This window comes from Archocentrus centrarchus, chromosome 17 (assembly GCF_007364275.1).
Source record: "Archocentrus centrarchus isolate MPI-CPG fArcCen1 chromosome 17, fArcCen1, whole genome shotgun sequence".
Classification (NCBI taxonomy): domain Eukaryota; kingdom Metazoa; phylum Chordata; class Actinopteri; order Cichliformes; family Cichlidae; genus Archocentrus; species Archocentrus centrarchus.
The window spans coordinates 19,701,031-19,724,940 of record NC_044362.1 but is presented as its reverse complement, the minus strand read 5'-3'; the positions used below and the strand labels follow the sequence as shown (position 1 = coordinate 19,724,940).

The 23,910-nt window shown below is 40.9% G+C and overlaps 1 protein-coding gene across 1 annotated transcript; it reads right to left on the bottom strand.

Moving 5' to 3' along the window:
- Positions 1-13,639: 13,639 nt before the first annotated feature.
- On the bottom strand, positions 13,640-23,317 carry ube2v2 (ubiquitin-conjugating enzyme E2 variant 2). Its single transcript, XM_030752162.1, has 4 exons — positions 23,183-23,317; positions 15,027-15,175; positions 14,805-14,930; positions 13,640-14,562 (listed from the first exon to the last, which is right to left on the bottom strand). The coding sequence occupies exons 1-4, from the start codon at positions 23,196-23,198 to the stop codon at positions 14,416-14,418; spliced, it is 438 nt and encodes a 145-aa protein (XP_030608022.1). The 5' UTR covers positions 23,199-23,317; the 3' UTR covers positions 13,640-14,415.
- Between the last annotated feature and the right edge of the window lie 593 nt (positions 23,318-23,910).

Here is a 23,910-nt window from a genome sequence, read left to right as displayed (position 1 = left end):
TGTTCACTATTTCATAAAACTGAGATAATGAAGGGCAGAAAACATTTTTTAAATCAGTTTTATCTCTCCAGTCGATTATCATTTGATGCAGCTATTTCAAATCCCTTACTTTCAAGCATTCATAATTTAAAGATTTGTCTTACACACAACCATACAGGGTACAGTGATATGCTTGCGAAAGGCTGAGTACATAAAGTAATATGAAAAGAAACTTACATCCATAGACAAAAAAGAACATTTTAAAAGTACAAATTTAGCATAACATTAAAAAAAAAAATCATGATGTCATAGATATCTAACTGCTGCTGGCTGTAGCCTCTTTTTCCCGTGAGGGGTCATTTGCCAGAAACACTAAGGATAATGTAACATGACACAAACACACGCACGCACACACACACACACACACACACACAAAAAGGGGTTAACGTTAAGCTAACAGTCGATGTGGGTCACAGTGCTATGAATGAGAATGTTAGTTTGTCACTAACATAAAGCCGATTGCACAGATCTCAAATTTCTTAGTTTACGAACATCATTTTTTAATATAGATATGCACAATTTACCTGTTGCAGACTCCTGATGCTCTTGACTTAATAGGCTCCATTTTTTTGTAATTTTCCTAGTAATTATTCTATAACTGAGATCACCAAATGCTTTTCTTTCCTCTGCTTCTTCAGTGATCGTTTCAGTTCCACATTCAGTGAAATTATGTTTCTTCTTTGCCGTTGCCTCATTTGCCCCGTGTGAAAACTTGAGGTGTAATCAGCAGTTTAATACGCAAATGATTAATAAGGGAGTTTCTACATCAGGGGAAACCAGGCTCATGCATGTCCGTAAAGAAATTGAAGTTGATTGAGATTTATGAAAGAGGACTATATTCATGCACAGCTTGATAAGTTTGAAGAAAATAATGCATATGGACTCTTCAGTTTTAGTCACAAATTGAGCTTCATGCATCTGGGCCCTGGACTATTATGACCCTTCATTGGCATTTCCTGTTCTTCTTTTGGCTGCTCCCTTTGGGGGTCGCCACAGAGGATCATCTGCCTCCATCTTACCCTATCCTTTGCATCTTCTTCTGGCACACCAGCCGCCCTGTATGCTTTCCTTCACTACATCCGTAAACCTTCTCTGTTTGCAGGCCCATATTTTTTAATTAGTCATACCGCAAAAAAAGGAAAAACTAAAAAAACAAAATCTAAAAATGTCAATATTTTCATTAAAACTGAATGACGCCTCAGGGTGCATATTCCCAATTAAATCATAAAGAAATTGTATGGCTTATTGAGGAAGCATGTGCACAGGAGTGTCAATACCAGTTAAGCTGACACATCTGTACTCATGCTGTGAGCCTTTCAGCAGTTGAGAGGATGTCACCATAACTGGCCAAAATGTTCAATTAAATGAAATGAAATTTTATTTATATAGCACCAAATCACAACAAACAGTCGTCTCAAGGAGATTTATATTGTAAGGTAAAGACTATACAATAATTACAGAGAAAACCCCAACAATCAGACAACCCCCTATGAGCAAGCACTTGGCAAAAGTGGGAAGGAAAAACTTCCTTTTAACAGGAAGAAACCTCCAGCAGGACCAGGTTCAGTCATCTGCCGTAACTGTCTGGGGTTGACGGGAGGGAGACAGGACAAAAATGGACATGCTGTGGAAGAGAGCCAGAGATTAATAATAACTAGTGATTAAATGCAGAATGGCATATGAAGTGAAAAGAGGTGAATGAAGAAGAAACACTCACGTGCATCATGGGAAGCCCCCAGCCTACCTATTGTAGCTTAACTTAAAGAGTGTTCAGGGTCACCTGATCCAGCCCTAACATTAAGCTTTATCAAAAAGGAAAGTTTTAAGCCTAATCTTAAACATAGAGAAGGTGTCTGTCTCCCACATCCAGACAGGGAGCTGGTTCCACAGAAGAGGGGCCTGAAAGCTGAGGGCTCTGCCTCCCTGTCATGAGTCGGTGACCCAGTGTTTTGGTTTTGAACTTTGATTTCTATTATGTAAAGTTGCTATTTAATATACAGTTTATTATACTTTTACAATATTGAGGGTTTTTTTGTTTGTTTTTTTACCTTCAGAGATTGCTTTATTGTTACATTGGCTAGTTTTACTGTGTTTTCTGGGTCGTGTTCTTAGTTACGGTTTATTTGTATTTTCAGGCCTTCTTAGTTTAGTTATCTGAGTTTTGAATAGAAAATGAGTTCATTTTGTAAATTTTGGTTATTCTAACAGTCACAAGGGAGATTATACAGAGAGGATATGTTCATTGGCTTACGACTTGGGTTGTTAACCAGTGAGGGTGCAGTTTCGCAGTCAGATCCACCCCTCGCTCGTCACATCTGGTTTCAAAACACCAAGATGGCAACAGCAAAAATATTCAACTCGAGGCTTCATAATAGGACTTCACTAACCAATATGTAACATCACGGGGGCGACATATTTTATACTCTCTAAAACTATTGAGATTATGAATCGCTTTTGTCCTGAGCTAAGATAGGCAGGATTAACCTGGCATGTTTTGGGAGAAATGTGGTGTGGTGTTGGAAGAAACCAGAGCTCCAGCAGAAAACTTGCGCAAGCATGGGGAAAATATGGAACAACTCCACACACAGCCCAGGACACTCTTTACTGTAAGGCAACAGTGCTAACCAGTGAGTCACTGTATTCCTGTATGCTGCCCAGAAAGCCTGTGATAAAAAATAAAAATAAAAAATCTCAAGGTCACAACAGTGGCATTTAATTACCATCAGCCAGTCATGGAGGTAATTGCTGGTGCCATGTCCTCTAGTATTCTGAGATGTCAGACTTCACAAAGAAAGATCTAAAAAGAGAAGCACGCTTCCACACAATAGCTGGAAAGCGGGAGTGCGGCGGTGCTTTCCTCTGTCAGTGGGCCGGCTGGCCTGTTTTGTAAGCACTTCCATCCTGTGAAAGCCCCTGGTAGACCTCCACCTGCTAGCTCGCCACTAGTCTGCTGCGACTTCTCAGAGAGAACTGAGCCAGCCTCTCCCCCTCATTTCACTGGCGCCAGTGCTCAATGGGCCCTGCACTTTGATTATTTGTGTTAACAGTTAATTTAGCACCACAGACACATGTGCCAAAGCTGGCTTCACTTCCTCATGCATCACCAACAAATGTGACTTTTATGAGTTCCTTTTCACAGTGCCCCCCCCACCCCCGGCTAAGTTCTTGCTTCTAGACTCAGTCTCCCTCCGTCGTCACCCCACACACATACATACATACGTTCACCCGTGCAGACACCATCTCCTCACCTCCTCTTACCCTCCGTTCCCTCCTCCTCCTCCATCTCATTTTCCAACCTCCTGCCTCCACTCACTTATTTCTTTGGTTCAGTCTTAATCTCTTCCACATCTTGCCTGGGAGAGTTATTTCTGGCTCCTCAGTTCCTGATGTTTGCATTATCGGGAATACATTTCATGTCAATTTATTCATTGGTTAAATACCACAAGAGTCGCTCTTTGGGAGATTTGAACTGCAGTCGTGAAGAATGATTATTCCCCCAAAAGAGGGTCCTCTAAACATTTTGTGACTACTCTTTCCACTTGGATCAGAGCTTACAAAAATAACTCCTCAGGAGGAATGAAAGAAAAAACAATTTTGCACAGTAAGCTCACTTAAAAAGACATTGCAAACCACAAAGCATGCATACTTTATTACAACTGATGATAAATGTGGCTATCTTCCAAAACACTGGCTGAGAAGAACCACTATAGAGTAAAGTGTACCAAATATTAAGATAAACCTGAGAAGTTGACCTGCACTTTTCAGTATTAGGTAACGCAACAATATAATCTGCCTTTATGAAAACCTCTACCCTCAATACCAAGTGGAGCCACAGTCTGGAGAGGAGTGGGAAAGGGAGCGCAGAGGACTTTGTCAATGCCTAGTTAGCACTGACATTGATACTTACAGACTGGGAAAGAACTGTGCTGAGGGAGCACAAACTAGCCGCACACCGATGAGCTCATGCCAGGACTATGCAAGCAGAAGGCCACAGGAGCCATGGAAATATTTGGACATCTTTTTTGCTCCCCCGCTTGTCTGTAGTGCAACCCAGTGCATCATCTTTTGTGGTTGAGAGACACGTTTTCAAGTGGCCAGAGGCAGAACCTTAAAAGGTCGGGCTTGCATTTTTTTTATTGTGTGACTGCATTTCAGCCACTCAGCAGGAGCAATTTGCAACCACATCACGACACCGCAGATTCTTCTTCATTAATTCTCCATCCGTGCCATGTAGTCTATCACTGCTTGAGCACTGATTCATGCACAGTGATCTGTAATAGCTTAGCTCGGCCACCGTAACGACCTGTTTTCAGTCAGACACACACGGTCACGGCTTGTATCCTCAAGCGATGTTATATGTGACGAAGCAGGTTGTGGAAACACGAGAAACTACGTAATTGCTGTTGCTTTAACATGAGCACAAAGGGCCACTGACATAAATTAAACTATATTTCAATATGGATTTAAATATCATTTGGATTTCACCTGTCACGAGGAACAAAAAAAAGGTCTTGGCTTCAACTATCAGCAGGTGAACGCCTTCATTTTAACCGCCCTATTTATAGTTGTCATAATTTATATGCAAATATTTACTAAATGGGCTACAACATATTGTATTAGGAAGTTTATACACGGAGATTATGACAGTTTGGACTGGATGAGAGGGCTGACTTTGTGAGTTTGAGCTAGCTCTGGCTAGCTTTGTTAGCAAGGTGCATTCATAATTCACTTTGTTATTATAGATATTGCTGGTCTTGGCTTGGGAAAAACAGAATAAACAAGATGTAGTTACTCTAGAAACTAAGCAGCTGACTCCTTCTGGACAACTAAAAGTTGAACAATATAAAACATGGCAGATTATCCACCTGTCACCTAGGCGAGTTGCAACTCTAGTTATGCACTGCTTTAATACAGTGTAACTAAAAATTTACCCCACATACAGTCAGATGAAAAATACAGCTTAAGCTGTCAAACAGATGGTCTCACATTTGACTCTAGAATACTTTGGTATACAGAGGAGTTCATGGTCGATTCAATGACTGCAAGGTGCCCTGATCCTTTACTCTTTCACATAAGCGAGGTTAAAAGAGTAGTCAAGTTTTGATCAGGATAGGGATTCATCTTATTGTGGAGATGACAAACATTACAAACTTTAAATAACTGAAGCTAGCATAGGCCTATATCTATTAATAACAAAAAGATGAATTGGAGTAAGTGTAGGAAGTGTGAGTCAGTATTTCCATTGTCCTCAGTCTACATTAGTGTCATAAACCACTCATTAAGAGATTAAATGTTCCTTATAGCTTCTGAAGCCAATAAAATGAAGGGAACACCTAAATTAAGAATGAACAATGCTGCAAAGTAGCTACACAAGAAGCAATCTGTAGTCTCATTCCTTAAGCATGCAAAGTGTAGAAGATGACAAAGTCTATCCTCCGGGGAAGTGGGGTTGAAGGGTGTCACAAGGGAGTGCTCTCAGAGACACTTGGCTGACCGGGCTTCTGCACACAGCTCCGGGATTCCCTCCTCTTCCTTCCCAGTATTGTCTCACATCCTGCAGGGCCACATCTCCTCTCCTCTGCGGCCAGCGCTGCCACAATAGCATCAGCGGGCACCGGGCATTGAGGGGTGACCAGAGGGACACCAGCAGTCAGCCTGACAGGATGTGACACACTTCTCTCAACAATTAATGAGTACAAAAGGAGCAGCTGACACGACATGACAGCTTAGCGTTGCACTTCAGGCCTTAATGGCTCTCTGAGTGGCAACTTTACACTCGGCCATCGCTCTCTGAAACAGAAATGGCCAGTGATGGAAAAAACATAATAAATGTTATACTCAACAGGAGGTCGTGCTCTTGTAAGAAAAAATAATGATGCAGCATTAGGAAAATGGTGACAAAGCTCATGCTCAGTGGTGGAAAGTAAGAAAAATACAGCACTTGTGCATGATTGTATGGAGTTACTTTGGAGATTATGATTTTAGGACAAAATATACAACCAGACATTTCTTAATAAACTGCATATAATTGCCTACATCAAAGACTGCTGCAAACATAGTGATACCCTGGTAATTATACCCTAGTATTATAACGCAGTCAGTTTCCTAATGATTATTTGGAGTTTTGATATTTAAATACAACTTGCTGCTTCCGCTGCACTTATTTCCTGTAACAAAGCATTATCTTAGCAGCAGCTTTAAGTAAAATTACTTCACCTTCTCAAAAGCCGTTAAATAGTAAAGAACAAAAGCTTGGCCCTTCCTGAATTTAAATCAAAGACAGTTATTTGTTGTAATATTTGTCAGGAAGAAGCCTGAAAAGGCATCAAGATAAAACCTTCAGCAAACTGGTATTGATATCCTCGTTCCCCAGTGACTTCTCTGGCCTCCGTAAATGAGCATCAGAGCTGAATTTCTGCCTCCTCTGGCATTTGCAGCCTGTGAACAGCAGCTTTCACAATATTAATAATAATATTACCGATGGCACCACTGAAAAAAGAGGGATTAGCGCTCATACTGCTGGATGAGAAGTCAGTGCCTGGCTGGTATACATGTGGGATTTGATTTGACTTTTCTTTAAACACAGTGAACGGGAAGCCAAAAATCTTTTTCATTTAAGAGCAATTAAGTGGATCCCAGAATCACTGGCTCCAGCACGCCGCCGAGGCTTTTTTTTTTTTGTTTTTTTCCTGGTTTTATTACCCATTTCCTCTCCCTTGCGCCAGCAGAAGGAATGCTCACTTTTCTCTCACAAAGCCACATTTCCAGCGTCAGAATCACACAGGGACCACCATGATTAAGTGCAAACCAGTGCTTCCCTAAACATGTGAGACATTATGGGACCCCCAGCCCCCCTTCCTCCTCCTCCTCAAAACACTGGAGAAGTGTTGTGTTCCAACATTTATGTGAAGTAATTAAAAACATCCACCAGTAATTTAATAGTTCTCACCAAGCAGAGACATGAAGTCTACACGGTTTTTTTCTCCCCCCCCTTTTTTTTTCACTCTGTATAAATAACCTGGAATGCAGTGAGTACACAGACGAGACGATTTGGTCATTTTTTTTTCTCCCCCCCCCCCCTCCTTCCTGCTTTTTTGCAACATTTTGTAAGAAGCCCTGTTCTGTGTCACTTTGACCCGCGATGAGGTTGTTCACTTAGGAGCAACACGCTTGACTTTTAAATTCATGTTCCCGATGGCATACGTCCATACATCACACGCTGACAGCAGATTCAAATCAAAGCTTCCCTATAACTCCAGACTGTCACTCTGCGAGTCTCTCGACATCAGCGAGCATAAAAATGACCTCGAGCTCTCACGGCGGCACTGCATCCGAATGTGGACGGCTGTGTGAAGTGCATGTCAATAGCCCAGGGAGCAGTGCAACAGACATGTGGTTCCAATCTGTCTCCTTTCTCACAGTAAGAGTGGGAGCGTTCATTTATCTCACTGTAAGTACGCCACTTAAACACTTAACAGACACACAGCTTCCAAGCCCCCAAATACTGACTGTGTGTTTAATTAGCTTATGCAAGAAATTTTACTGTTTGTTTTTTTTTTTAATATTACACTAAAAAAGATTAGAGGGTATTCCATTCTCTGCCACCATTTTAATTTATTATTTGAATCTGTATAATGTTTGGATGCAAAGCTCTGTTCCATATTAAACCCTCTGTTTGTTAGACGAGGTGAGGTAAGCATGGCCCAGGAGGAGGTGGACAACCGGATTCATCCTTCCAGGCTAAGAAAATGTATCTTAATTGATAAAGGAAGTTGAATTTTCTTGTTTAGAGATGCTGTGACTATCCACCTGTTCACGATTAAAAGGTGCAAGATGAAAAGGGCTCTCCACATCTCTAGAAAGCGTCATTAAGCTTGTTCTTTTGTTTTCGTGGCACACGTGTCTGTTTCAGCCACAACAGGGCAAAAAGCTTAGATAAAACTGGTTATGGGACCTGATCACTGCTGAGCAAAAAAGGGGCCAGAGTTGGCGACTAATTGGTCATCCTAGTGGAGGGTCTAGCAGATTATGCGGCAACCTCAGGAAAATTGCATTTCCTCTATTGGTCGCTTGAGACTGGCTCCAAAATGGAGTCAAGCCCCATAGACTCCCATGTTAAAAGGCCCAACTTTACAACAGTAATACCGTCCTCCCTTTACCTCAGAAGTCAAATGTTGGAGCTGAGTGTGATCTTGTTCCAGTAGTTGAAGTAGTTTTTATCAGTTTTTAATGTGAATGTGTATTGTATATGTGTGTTTATGTATAGATATTTACACTTAGCTCAAGAGCTGCTCGGTATTTTCCAGAATTTCTTTATGCTCTCCACAGACATTCGCTCATATTATACAAGACATTCTGACAGCTTCACTTATCAATAACAATGCCTATAAAAAGTATTCTCCCTCTTGGATGTTTCAATCCAACAACAGAGTTTTACAAAACACTGTCGATTAATTAAAAATATATAGTGCCAAAAATTTTTTGCATAAATAGTCACCTCCTCTAAAGTGACTGACCTAATTCAACTGAGGTCCTGCTAGTTCATTCCAGCAATTGGCAGTTAGCAGTTTTATTTATATAGCACATTTCATTACATGCAAACTCAATGTGCTTAACACAGAAGATAAAAGCATAAAAACCTTTGTAGGGTTAGGGTTAGGTCAAATGGAAGGTCAAATGAAAAAGGTTCTGATAAGACAAAAATTGAGCTTTCTGACCATCAGACTAGACACTATATTTGGCAGCCACCAAACACTGCGCATCACCACAAGCACACCATCTCCACTGTGAAGCATGGTGGTGGCAGCATTATGCTCTGGGGATGCTTCTCAGCAGCAGCCCGTGGAAAGCTTGTAAAGGTAGAGGTGAACATGAATGCAGAAAAATGTCACCAAATCCTGGAGGATAATCTGACTCTATCTGCAAGAGAACTATGACTTTATTTACCAACAAGACAACGGCCCCAAGCGTACAGCAAATTTCAGTGTCTTATTAGTATGTTACCATTTTATGAAGTCAGTAAGCATTAGCTGATAACTTAGCACTCCACCCTCCCATTCAAATATGGTAACTCCTGGCTCCAGACAACGAACGTGACAGGGCCCATAATGCTAACATGAGACTTCATGAGAGTCCATGAAACTCCCTCAGCACCAGGTGGTGACCAAAACAGAACAAAATCAACAGCACATTTGGGCTATAAATTCGGGGTGCTCCAAAACACAATAAAACCTAACTAATGCAGGTTAGCTTGGAACAAGTTAGTCAGGGTTGTGAGCTAACACATTGCCAAACAGCTCAGGGTCTCATCCTCAGAGGACGTAGTTGTACTACGACTCAGTGCTGTACTTTGTATGCAGTGCTGTACTTCATATTCACAGCCGAGCCTCTGAGTAGCTCAAAGAACATCAAGGTTAAGGACACTTGTGTCCGCCTGACTAGATTAGGCATTTGAGAGGATGAGCAGTGATATTGCACAACATGGTAGCAGTAATGCAAGCATTGTACTGGACTACCATGGTGAAGAGAGTTGAGCCATCTGCATCCCAACGCTCACCTATGGCAGTGACCAAAAGAGTAAGGTTACGACTACAAGCAGCTGAAATGAGTTTCCACCACAGGGTGGCTGGGCTCAGAGATAGGGTGAGGAACTCAGATACCTGGAGGGATCTCTGATATCCTACATGTTGAAAGGAGCCAGTTGAGGTGGTTTGGGCATCTGGTTAGGTGGTTTTCAGGGCATGCCCAATTGGGAGGAGACCCTGGGGGTAGACCCAGGCATCCTGGAGAGATTATATATCTCATCTGACCTGGGATCAGCTTGGGATTCCCCAGGAGGAACTGGAAAGTGTGGCTGGGGAGAAGGACCTCTGGAAAACCCTGCTTAGCCTGCTGCCACTGTGACCCAACTTTGGATAAGTGGAGGACAATGGATGGATGGATCAGTGCAAAAATGAAATGTGTCTGACATCAGTATCAATATTTTAGAGGAATATGGTATTATGCATTAGTAATACACATGAATAATTTCTACACATGGGCACATGAGCAATAATCCAATATGTGTTTGCTGCAGATGATATAGATATTAGACTTATATATAGATAGACTTAATCATAGTGGAGTGTTGGGTTACCCTGAGTAATGCATTTTTTATCTTTACACCAAGAACCACCAAGATTTTATTCTGTTTAAAAAATGTAGATAAGAAAATAAACCTAGTCTAGTATTTGACTTATTTCAAATCTGAAGAAGCAGATTAGAAAGGCTCGCTTCGCTTTAAGATTCAAAATGTAAGTGCACGGGGAACAAGTATGTATCGCAGTAAGACAGACACAGTCTCCCTTTATGGGCCATAAAGAAAACAAAGCTTTTTACAGTATCAACAGACACAAGACGCGCCCTTTTGGCCCCTCGGGGCAAAAGGTGAGAGCTCTGGGAGCGGAGGCCTGGTTCCAGCAGTCTGCCAACAGACGAGACGTATGTCCTCTTCACCGCATTCCTTCCCATCTTAGATCACCGAACAGCTCTCTCCGGCTTTCTGCCTCAAGTCCCCTCCAACCCAGAGCAATATAACTTTATTTTTGCCTGGATGGCACCTTATAAAGAAACTAAAATAGCACGGGTGATACAACCGTAATAAGCTCAGTTGGCTTCCAGTGCAGCTTCAGATGGTGCTTTTGTGCAGGTGCCTGAGTCTGAAATTCAGATTAGTCTGATGGGACTGGAGGTTAAATAGTCAAGTAAGGATTTCCTACTTCCATTCAAATGAGATTCTCCACGAAAAAAAAGAAAGAAAGGAAAAAAAATGGTTCAGAGAAGTGTACTCTGGAAATTCATGTGGTGAATAAAGGACTAAGCCTGTGTAACCCGGGGCTGTGTCTTTTATATATGGGGATGGCTGAGCCGAGTGAGTGAACTGGCTGCAACACAAGCCACTTCTGATTTCATATTCATGACTTCCGAGGGGACAAGAGGGAGGAAAACAAACAAAACAACAGGCAAGGAGAGTATAGCTGATGGAAGCTAGGCCCATATACTGTCACATCTAGAAAGTCAAATCCCGTCTTGCACAGACTGAGGATGAGCGAGGTCATCCTCCGCAGCAAACACTGACTCATCTCACACCCACATGCATGCACGCAAGTCGAAATAGGAACATTTGCCAGCTTTCAGATATCCACTGGCTTCATAGTACAAATGCTAGTTAAATGTGCACAACCTCAACTCCTCTATAAAGACACAGGAGGACACCAGCTAAGAGCCTCTGCACAGGACCATGTTTGCAGCTTTAGCTCCCTGAGCAAACTGAAACACATCACGTTTCTAAAAAATAATGACAGCATGCACAAATGGAGCCTGGAAGCATCACAGTGGTGCTGTTTTTTCATACAAGCCATGTCCTCTAAACAGAAGTCCCTTCTCAGGGCACTGCTAAGGACATCCATGAGTTTGGAGCGCCCTCTAGGGGACAGTTCTGAGTTGAGTGGACACAGTATAGCCAAGCATTCACTGCAAGGAAATCTGGAAATAAGTTGCTCAACCATGTCTTCTTTTTAGATACATGTTGCTGTAATGTTGCATGTTGTGTAAAATTGCTGTCATGTAAATAAAGTTTTCCTCTGTGGTTCTATTTACACTCAGTTCAGCTGTTTTGAGATGGCATATGCATTTACCACGTGACCCGAGTCAAAGGGCAGTGTTTTGCCAGCTATTTGCCGAGCTGCAGACTTGTGTTACAGCACAGGTCACTCTGGCAGACAGACGTGACAGACATCTCAGCCCCGAGACAAGACAAGCTGCCCAGAGTCAGGCCGCAACAAAGGAGATACACAGCTGGGAGGTCATGCAGGTTGAACGAGGACGCCACCGTCGCTCATCATTTTTAGAGGTCACACACATGCATGCACATGCACACATGCACACACAAACACACACTTGGAGCCTGACTAATGAAACGCTATGCTAATTTAGAAAAGTGGCCTTGCATTTTTTAAAATTCAGCATTCATACTTGTAGCCCAGTGTCACACCCCCACATAAAAGTAGAGTTATGAAGACATTAAATGTCATTTTCACTGGTACATAACTTTTGTGAATGGACCAATAAATATTAATCCTTTCAGAACAGTTTTGGCCTGGTGCTAGTTGATTATGAGGATGTAATTCAGCAGAAAGAATCCAAACTACAATGTTAACCCTGCTTTCATACCCAAATGGCCTCAAAGGAATGAGGACTGAATGAGGACTGTAGTCTTATTCAGTCTCCCTGGTAAGTAGTTTCAAAATTAAGATTCAGAAACTTCATCACTGCACAACTATTTCAAACAGATGAATTTAATCTACGACACATACACTCACAGCCACGTTATTAGGAGTGGGTGTTGGACCCCTTTTATTTTATGACTCAACAAGATGATGCAAACATTCCTCACATTTTGTTTCACATTGACATGATAGCGTCACACAGTTGCTGCAGATTTGTTGCCTGCTGATGTTGCCATGATGCAAATCTCAAAATCTGGTTAAGCCGTTTGAGAACTCACTGTCATTTTCAAGAAACCAGTTGGAGATTGAGTTTTGTAACATGGCTTGTTATTCTGCTGGAAACAGTCATCAGAAGATGGGTACACTGTGGTCATAAAGGGTTGGACATGGTCAGCAGCAATACACAGGTAGGCTGTAGTGGTTAAATGATGCTCAATTGGTACTAAGGAGCCCAAAGTGTGCCAAGAAACTATCCCCCACACCATTACACCCCCACCAGGAGCCTGAACCAGTGATGACTGGTAGGATGGATCCATGCTATCATGTAGTTTGTCAAATTCTGGCCCCATTATCTGAATATTGCAGCAGAAATCGAGACTCGTGAGACCAGGCAGTTTTCAGTTTTCTATTGTCCAATGTTGGCGAGTTTGTGCAAACTGTAGCCTCAGTTTCCTGTTCTAAGCACACAGCAGCGGCACCTGGTGTGGTCTTCTGCTGCTGTAACCCATCTCCTTCAAGGTTTGACGTGTTGTGGATTCAGAGATACTCTTCTGCATACCTTGGTTGTAACGAGTTACTGTTTCTTACTATCAGCTGGAAGCAGTCTGGCCATCCTCCTCTGACACCAACAATACATTTTCACCAAGAGAACTGCTGCTCACTGTATATTCTCTTTTCCCGACCAGTCTAAACCCAATGTGTGGGAATATCCCAGCAAATTAGCAATCAGGTTGTCCTAACTATGCCTGCATACCCAATTGCACTGAGTTGTTGCCATGCGATTGGCTAATTAAATATTTAACGAGCAGTTTAACAGATATACCTAATGTAGCCTGTAAGCGCACATGATTACACCCTGTTCTTCTAACACTCTGAAATGTCCATTTGGTTTTCTTAAACTTTGCAAATAAACAGCTGATCATTTGCTTCTCAGAACAGATTTGTGCATTTTATTATTCTAATCAGCACTAGTAAACTGCAGTGTAGTTTGATGGACCTGCTTTCCCACAGCACAATGCATGAATTGTGTCCAGTTTAGAGAAGTCAATTTGTCAGTTAGGGCCCTCTGGTGGAAAAACTAGCTGAGGAGTCAAATACACAGGAGCCTTTTTGGGTTTTTTTGCTTGTTTTTTTTTTTTTTTTTTTTTTTTTTGCAGACAGTGATTTTAATTTCAGAAAAATCACAAGTTCATACACCTGCCATTTCCGCTAGAAGTTAAATGCAAGGGTTTCAGAACCGAACAGGCTTCAACGTCTGTTACATGTCAAAGAGCCGCAGAACAGAAACATATTGGTATTGTGTCAAATACAGATATATATATATATATATATATATATTTATATATATTTATATATAAAAAAAAAAACTCTTACCTTGTGACACTACTTTTAGACTACAGCCACAGTATTCAATATTGAGCAATCTGCATGATTTTTCAAACCTGCTAAACTTTACTAACAACTCAAAAAATGTGGCTTCTCTTCAACTAGGTATTAGTTACAGAACATGCCTTCATACACCCACCTTGCCCTTTACTTCAGTGATCAGCCATTTAAACATAAAACTACTGGGACTCTGGTACAGCCTCAATGTGGCATCATGCTTCCCTCTTCAAGCCTACTCAAGCTGGAACGGGTCAAACAGAAAAGTCATTGTCAAAGAAATTTTATTATAGGCAGATAACTGTGGTCTTGTAGTCTTTTTACTATCTATTCAGTGCTTAACTGCAGGGACATTTTTCTTTTTTCTGAATGAGCTATGTAATAAGAAAGTCCAATCTTGCTCTTGCAGACGATACTGTTGATGTGCGAAGTGAGCCTCTTGATGATTTTACACAATATTTCTAAGAGAGTAAGGTTTAAGACAGAGGGTCGAAACAATCCATTACGATTAAGTGCTGTAGGTCTGTCCTTCTGGTGGTTGTGGAAGCTTCATATTTTCTTTGGACATCATTAGACGCCTTAACTCTTGAAGAACAATTTTAATGGTATAAGAATTCTGCCATTTTGCTAATATGGGTATGCTACGTGAATCCACCTGCGAGACAAAAGGGAAAAAGGGAGGAGGAGGAAGGAGGAGAAGGGAAAGGAAAAAAAAACAAACAAAAAAAAAAAAAAAAAAAACAGAATCAGTCATTGTGACAAGACTGCTGACAGTGAGTTATTGCATGGCTCACATCCGAGTATCACAAAGCTGCAAAACAATTTCACAGCTCCTGAAATGATAGAATAGATAAAGAAAGCCATACATAACCTTGACAGATCTGTGATGACACTCACCGTCCCGTTGGAATTATTTATCCCATTCATGCTAATTTTTGTTACAAATCTAACAGTCGGTGCTGTTTCTGGGTATCTAGGTCCGCATTCCACTTTCAGACTGTATATCCTGTTCTCGTAATTGGTCTGAGAAAGAAAAACAAAATTACTTTGGTTACAGGATCTAAACATTAGTGGGTAGTGTTTTCATTCAATCCGCGCTGCTGAACTGCCCGTGCTTACTCTCGCTGGTCCGATGATCATGCCTGTCCATCGTGTGAGAGTCATGTCTTCGTCATCCTCAAGGCCCCAGCTGACCGTGCCGTCGCCTTCGCCTTTCTGGCCTTCTTCAAGCTCTTCCAACAAGCGAAAATTGCGTGGGACTTTAACTCCTAAAATAACAAAAAATAACTAAAAACCACAGAACACGAGCACTGATTTAAACATTTTGACCTGTCTACTTGCAACTTTGGCATAACTGAACTTGGACTACAAAATCGCTGCGAGAAAAAAAAAAAAAAAAGTCGAAATCTCAAAATTGGTAAGCCAGAAGTCCATGGCCTTGTTTTGCAGTTCCACAGCAAATACCGTGACATAATAGACAAGAAAACGTAACAGGGAATAGAGAAAACTGAACAGACTGAAAAATATGACCCAAAAAGAACAAAGATATCTACGCAGCACCAGGAGAGAATAAATTTAAATTTTCTGCACTCCTACACACACACACACACACACACACATTAAAAAGATCGATTTTTAATAAATAGATATATTTTGATACGCGATATAAGATGAGACAATATCATTTATATCGATATAGTGTAGCTCACGTTACTTGTAGCTCCACCAGTTCGCCTTTCTCTTCTTCCAGTTTGTCTCTGCACAGCTTCACACTGCCCCACGTCTCTCCGCTTCACCCGTTAATCATGCAGGAAGTGACCACATGGCAGTGTTCCCAACTTAGTGATGTTGTTGCTAGATTTAAAGGCTTTTCAGACCCTGCTGGCGACTCACCCCCCCCCCCCCCCCAAAAAAAGCGACTAAGAACAAATTTAACTACTTTTTCCAGTGAGGTCGGGGAGTTTTTGAAAACCTGAAATCCTGCCCTGTTGCCGTGTTTTGTGCGCGTACAGCCAACGTACTGGCTGTACTCATTAAACCGGTGACCCTCTGTGGGTCCCCTCGGGGGAGGGGCGGTGTCACAAACAGACTGACAGGTCACACGCAGACGTGCAGGCCAGGCAGAGAAATTTTCATTTTAGACTTTCTGACTCATCTTTTTTCTCTGAAATTCAAGCACTTTTAAAACCTTGAAAGGACAATATTAAAATCCAAGCATTTTCAAGGATTTTCAGCACTTGTATGAACCCTCTCTCTCTCATTATATATATATATATATATATATATATATATATATATATATATATATATATACACACACACACACACACACACACACACACATACATACAGGGTATGTACACCATTTCCAGGATCAAATTCACGCACCTTTTAAGCACTTTCAAGGTCAATTTTCAACATTTTCCAGCACATTAAGGGGTCACTCACAATTGTCAACATTTTCCAAAGAGTACTTCTGTCCCCCCAAAGTGTACAAAGAAAATGTTTATCTTTTTTCATGACATTTAATTTTCACCTGGTTCTCTGGTATTTTAATGTTATAGGAAGTATTAAAAACACATCCTGGTGTTGAAATTTTCTGGAAATCTTGGTATCAAAAATGCTTATTCTTATCTATTAAAATATTGTACTGCACTGCATGCATCAATTCATTTTGGGTCATAAAGAACATTCCTGTCACATGGTAGAAGCTGCAATCAGTTTTTGGCAACACCTCCTGCCAGTGTTGCCAACTTAGTCCTAGCGACAAAGTCACTATTTTTTTTTTCCCCAAACAGCGACTAGCAACAACTTTACCGGTGTCATCGGGGACTAGGACTGCAACGATTTGTCAACATAATCAATGACGTCAACTACAAAAATTTGTCAGCATGGAATTTTGACGTTGAAGCGTCATATTAAACTGCAATCCACCACAGGGAGATATGGGGGCAGTATTACCGCCATTGTTTGCAACAACAACAATACTCATGAAGAAGAAAGCACCGTGAACAATGGTGGAACAGAGAGGAGGGTGGAGAAAATGAAAGAAAATCGAGACAGACTGTCAAAGGTGTGAGAGCATTTCACAGAAAACAAAAATAAAGTTGAATGCAGACTGTGCAAAGCAGAGCTTTCCTTCCACGGCAGCATCACTGCAATGCTGAGCGTTTAAAACGAAATTGTGCGAAATTCTGTTCCCCCATGAAAATCTGTTCCCCCTGTGTCAGGACCGCGAAATGTCTTCACGGCGCTTCTGATCGATTATTCGGTAAAAAGACTTGCTCGTAAATTAATTTGTTCCCATTTCATGGAGAGGGAACACAATATTTTGGATGGCTGAAATATTTGGTTCCCCCCGTGTGACTTTGGCAAATAAAGAGCAAATGTTTTCATATTCACAATAGTTGTAGTTCTTGATGAGAGGAATAAACACTGTAAAAGACTTTTACCGAGAAATTGATCAGAAGCGCCATGAAGACTGTCGGATCCGCCTCTCTGGCTGCAGTTCACTCTCCCGAAACAGGGGGAACAGATTTTCACGGGGGACAGAATTTCGCACCGTGGAGCTGTGACGTCAGCTCTGGATGGGTACGAGAGTTAGCGCAGCAGTAATGTTTCTGTTAGTTTACCTGTCGGACACAAGCTCTCATCGATGATGTTTGCTAAGCGCCATCATTTCAGTTATGTTATCTAACGAGTGAATTACAATAGGAGCAGCAATGCTGGCTCCTATTTTTTTTCTCGCATTAATATTAGCGTTCATTCTGAATAGTAAACCTCTTCATGAACTGAATCGTCTGTAGACTTTTCAGCTGTTTTGGACGGAAAAATCTTTTTGATTTAATCTTAAGCCCCATTTGAACTTTTGGACAGAGGCCATTTTTATTTACTTAATTGCACATTGTCATTTTAAAATAAAAATTGCATTCACTTTAATATGCACTGTTTATTTGATATTTATTGTGATGGTCACAATGTTAAAAATACATTTGATTTGTTTCAAGCTTGTATTTTTATGGGTCATTATTTTAATTGAGAAGAGACAAGGTGATATTAACAGGTGGGCAGGCTTGAACAGGTGAGGTAAGACTGAAATAATCATTGACTATTCGACTAATTGATCAAATAACTGATAGATTAATCAACTACCAAAATAATCATTAGTTGCAGCCCCATCAGGGACTTTTGGAGAGTTCTGGAGAGATGCCAGTGTCAAAAAGTGATCATCTGCCATAAAGTGATTTCCAGTATTTGCCAAAAAAAAAAAAGAAAAAAGAAAAAGAAAAAAGACATGGGTGTATTTAAATTGCTGTTGATTAATTTTGAGGGAGAAACAACACTCACAAGGTAGAAGCTGCAATCAGTTCTTGGCAAAGTGACTTTATATTCTTATTAATGTATATTGTGTATTGTATATTGTATAGCATTTAAGTTAAATTATAGGACACTGTATAATACTAGAGACACCATCAACCGGAACCAAATTCCTTGTGTGTGTAAACATACTTGGCCAAAATAAACCTGATTCTGATTCTGAATGAGGGTAAAAACTCTCACTGACATGAAAAATCTGGCAAAGAGGGCTGCAGAAATAGCAACAAATATAACATTACAGTTCTATAAAAAGTAGCCAAAAAGAACTGGATTGACTATAACGTAGATACAACAATGCAGTCATAAATATATTTGCAAAACAAGTAATTTCTTCATTTTATATATAAGCCCTTCATAAATCCTGTGCACCACTGTATATTTACCAATATAAGCAAAGATAATAAAAAAAAATCAGAAATCACTTTTTGGCACAACACCGGAAACATGAAAACTCTACTGTCACCGTGTTTTGTGTACATACAGCGATCGTAATACGTCCATTCGTACATTATGGCATCACCCGGACCTCTCTTTGGTACCGAGGGGGACACCCCCCTCACTTTAGCGACTTCTAGCGACTTTTGAGACAGCCAGCAGCGAGTTTTCTTACACAAAAGTTGGCAACAGTGCCTTCTGAATAAAATCCATCAGCCTTTTCTGTGGTTTACTGCGTACGATTTCCATTTTTGATTCAGCTTTTTGGAACAATACTTCTGTTTCCTTGTTGAATTTATCTCCGGCGGCTTTAGCTGCTTACCACACCTGCTGCACTGCACGCACAGCTTGTTCCTGTCTAATACTGTCAGTAGAGACTTTCTGTGAATCGATGATGGCCTATTTTAGAGAATTCAATGAGGTCTTTGACTTGATCTGCCAGACCAGAGGCCTTATCGCTGCAAACCACACAATGGTGCAGTGATGTACAAGTGAACGAGAGCGGATGCCTCCATGGATGCGCAGCTGATGAGTTCTACATTATTGAATTTACTTGCGAGGAATGAATACCCTCGCTCGCGGAATGACATTTGCGCGGATTATGTTTATTTCATCACGTGTGAATTTTGACTAAAATATAATTCCATATTCGTCTTTTCCATAATTGGAATTTGCAGTTTTCCAGCGAACACTCAATAAAACGGCGACTCTCTGTCTTCAGGGGAGGGGTCACAAACAGACAGGTCACATGAAGATGTGCAGGCTAGATGGAGAAATTTTATTTTTTAGACTTTACGACTCATTTTCTTTCTCCGTTTCATTAGCGAACTATTCAATCAGATAGTTATTTTTTTATTTAAAAAAAAAAAAAACAGTTACAATTTGAAGCACTTTCAAGCACTATATCCAAAATTCAAGCACTTTTAAAACCTTGAAAGGAGAATAGTAAAATTTAAGCAGTTTCAGGGTTTTCCAGCACCCGTATGAACCCTGATTTTATAATATGTGTGTGTGTGTGTGTGTGTGTGTGTGTGTGTGTGTGGGAGAGTGAGAGAGAGATTTTAGTCATTTAACACTGTCCTACTGCTAAAACAGAATCCTTAGTATTAATCTGCTGCATTCTTCTGCTCTATAATCTACAGTTCCCCGCGTTCAAAAATGAGTGCGTAACTGAATTGTTTATAATATTTATATCCTCAGGAGTCAGTGATCTTGGGACTAAGCATCACCAACAGAAGAGGAAACTCAGAGCAGTGAGGCTCAATGAAATCATTGTTTTCTCTGAGTTTATTATTTATGGGATTTGTAACAAATGACAAAAACTAGATTATTCATAAGGCATGAATAAATATGTTTATAATAATTGGTTGACTGTTATAACAAAACAATTTTTAAAGTGTCAATCTGAAAATGCTTTTTACAGTCTGACAATATACAGACCAAAAGATCAATTGACTGAACATATCTGGCAGATTAATCAGTACAACACACGGAGCTGAAACAATTAGCGGACCAGCGGGAGAATATTCACCAGCTACTCTGATAATCCACTGTCTGCATTTGTCTACAGAAAGAGGATTCTGTACTGTATTGTTTTGCTGTTGCTGGCGTATCATGAAAACAACTTCATCGTTTGGATCACAGACGTGCACATACATCTACGGGACTGAAGGAGCTAAACGTGTGCAAGACGGGACAAGCCGGTGCGAGAAATAGTTCGATGGACTGATGAAATGTACACACGGCACAGCAGCATGCAGCACATTAGGTTCACATTCTGTGCCTCGAATTTGATACCTTGTTCAGAAGTCACTTACTGAAGACATATGATGCCGCGTTAACACTGAAGCTTGAAATATATCTGCACTTTGACAGCCGTTTGGAAACAGTCATGAGATCTGAAGCACGTGGGCCTATACTGCTGATTTTTAACAAGTGATTCAGAGTAACGTCTATCTTATGACCAGGGTTGTAACATCCGCGGCTGACGGGAACATCGTTTAAAACTCTTCAAGTTTTTTTTTTTTTTTTTTTTTTTGGGGGGGGGGGGGGGGGGGGGTAAATTTAAATAAATTTTTAAAAAAAAAAGGTTCTTGGAAAGGGGGACTGATAAGTTGGTATTAAACACACGCCTGACAGGCACTCAGCAGAGTGTAAATGATGAACCACTTACAGGAGTGGTGGAGGCTGAAGCGAGTGCACTTAAGTGAAACTACTGCTATTCATAAGTATGATCCTGAAGACAAACCCACAGAAAAGGAAGTGAAAGCAGCTCCTTTTTTTCTTTTTTAATAGGCCTGAAGCAGAAGGCAAAGAAATTTAATCTTTCATTTCACCTCCTCTAATCTCACACAAGTCATCACGGTCACACTTAAAGAGATAACTTTTAAAAAACATCAACACTTCAGCCGAAGCCACAATGAATGGCTTAAAATGTGTGTTCACTTGAAAGATTTCAGGCCTTGCAAAGATGTTGATGTGAGCAGCTGTTAGTAGTTTTAAATACTAGGGCTCCAAGTAGCAATGTTATAAATAAAACATGGCAATTATTTTCTCATTTGATTAACAGTTGAGACTAACAAAAGGGTCAGACAAAAGCAAAATATTTTACTCAGCCCAAAAGAATGTCTTCAAATTGTTTTTGTATGTGGTAACCAAACCTTAAAAAGATGGCTCAGAAACTGTACTGTAAACAAGGAAAATAGTAAGTAAAATATACTGCTTCAGTGATTAAAATTTTTAAATACTCATATTAGCCATTATTAGCTACATATCCACACACACCGGGTTAGATTTTTAGCAAAAACAAAACAAAAAAAAGATGAATTTATAGATCACAGGAGATACCTTGAAATACCAGCTGTGCAGACAACAGTGAGTGAAGCAAAAGAAGGGGATCTAGACCAATTACATGCTGCCATCATTTCTAAATTACCCCCCAGCGTTTCTGTCTGTATTAATCTCATATAACAGAACTAATTAATGTACAGACAGGGAAACAAATGTGATTGGTTAATATCAGCAGGCCTACTGATCAGTTGGTCTCCACAATACCACATGGAGCTGAGTTGATGACCACTGTGTGTCATGTAAAGTTGGCACAAAGGCCACAGAGTAAAGGATAAGCTTAGGTTTGTTTCTCATTCATTAGTGTATACACAGTGAATGCTAGTTTTGTTGCAACTCTTCTCTTTTGTTTGTGGTTGCCCTCATCTGTCAAAGTTTTATCATTAACTTCAGTTGCAATGACAGTGAAAGGTATTGTTGCATGTCAAATTACGGACTTGGTTAAAAGAAATCCCCACCCCCGTGTCCGGGGCTGTAGCGAATGCAGTAACTTTTGCTAGGTGAAAAATGAATCAGCAGGTCGCGCCAACTTCTCCGTTTCGATTATGAACTTACTTCCTACTTTCTTCGCTTCACTCTTTGGCTCGTTTCATCTCCGCTATGCTTGCTTAAAACCTCGCGCAAAATATAAGCCGTTTGCCTCGACTTGCTAATATTATTTTGATTTGTAATTGAACGTGTTTATTTTGCAAGTCTTAACGCCACACTTCCTGCAGGAGCGCTGAAGCAAGCACGGGCCCTGACTATTTGCTGAAATAAAGCGTGCCAACTAAAACGGCTGTAGTTGATCAATCCAGTGCGTTTCTATCTTCCCCGCCCTACAACTACAAATACCCACGTCATGTGAAAACGATAAATATTTACCTAAAGTATAACGGCTTTAAAAAAAAAAAAAAAAAAAAAAAAACGCAGCTGAAAATGTCACAATAGCGAGCAGCGCGCTAACGAAAGCAGAGGCGGCACTGTTCCCCACATTAAAATATTTCCGTCACCACTATGTTTGCTGCTGTGTGCGGTGTTCCGCAGAGAAGCTATTAAAAATTATCAGATTGCATTTGTTATTGTGAGGTTATTGTGTTTTTGTGGCTATTTAATCACACAAAAAACGCGTTTGAGACGTTAATATATGGTAGATTATTCCGATGAAGCTAGCCGGACAAAATGGGATCGGCAGTGAGTGCCGCGCCGTGCTGGAATATTCTAGTCGCTAAGTTAGCTTCCCTAGCTAATGCCGTCTATGGTTGCTTACAGCCCCCATGTTAACAGAAACTTGCACGCCAAATTAAAAGATTACAGCGTATAGCTAATGTTTCTTTTACAAGCGCAAAGTCCATATGGGCCACAGTGAAGCCCACCTTAAGCTATTTCAACTAATTCATGTGACCAGGTGTTCACTCGCTTCGCTTTAGCTAGGTTAGCCAACACAGCAGCTCCGTGACATAGACGGTTCCCGCGGAGATCACTGCTTCTTCGACTGCAGTAAATTACAATTCAGAGCGATTTCGGAAGCAGCTCGCGTGTGTTAAAAGTCACATATCATGACTGCGATTACAGCGAGGCATCGGTTCGTCCAGCACATCGCGTCGCTGTAGATGTGAGTTTGAAGGCACACAAACCTGAGGAGGCCGCCATCTTCTTCAGCCGATTCCAGAAGCACACAGATGTGTGACATCACGGCGGTTAAAACCGAGCGAGCAGCATCACACCGGCGGAGCGCGGCACTGCACGCTGCTCCGGGTCTCACACACGCTGCGGGCCGCCCTCACCTCTGCGCTCTCACTGTAATCTCATGCATTACAACACTGGAAAGTAATTTAATGTTCAAGCTTTAAACTTGCACAAAACATTTCCATGGCGTAGCCTGCTGCAAGCCAGCAGTTCCCCCAAGGCACGCCAAAGGCAAGCCAGCATTTCAAGGCACCCCTGTATTCATATCTGTAGAAAATATAACCTGTGTCATCTCTCTGTTCTTTGATTGTATTGTCATAAGGCACCTACATTCATCACCCTGCTGCCTGTGGTTCAGATTCTGCACTCTTACAGAAAGTGAAATTTCTCTCAGAAGGAATGGGATAAAATGTGGTTTTAACTTGCTTGGCACACTGGGGCTGATGGCCATTGACATATCTGGTCCTGTTAAAGCCATAAGACCATGCCTGGATCAAGAAGTTGCAGATCCCCGGCAACACAAATGTTTGATGGGTCCCAGCCACAGGTGTGACAACTCTGTGATAGATTTTTTTTTTTTTTTTTAAATTAAAAACGAAAAAATCTTGCATTCTCTCTATCTTTCTCTCACTCACACACAGGCTCACTGTAAGTGCAAAAATAATGTCATGTAGCA

What these genes read in the sequence shown, in the direction of transcription:
- ube2v2 (XM_030752162.1), bottom strand. An exon ending in TGATCATCGGACCAGCGAGA is followed by an intron (nt 14,931 to 15,026) that starts GTAAGCACGGGC and finishes TTTCTTTCTCAG; the next exon opens with ACCAATTACGAGAACAGGAT. An exon ending in TAAATAATTCCAACGGGACG is followed by an intron (nt 14,563 to 14,804) that starts GTGAGTGTCATC and finishes TTTGTCTCGCAG; the next exon opens with GTGGATTCACGTAGCATACC.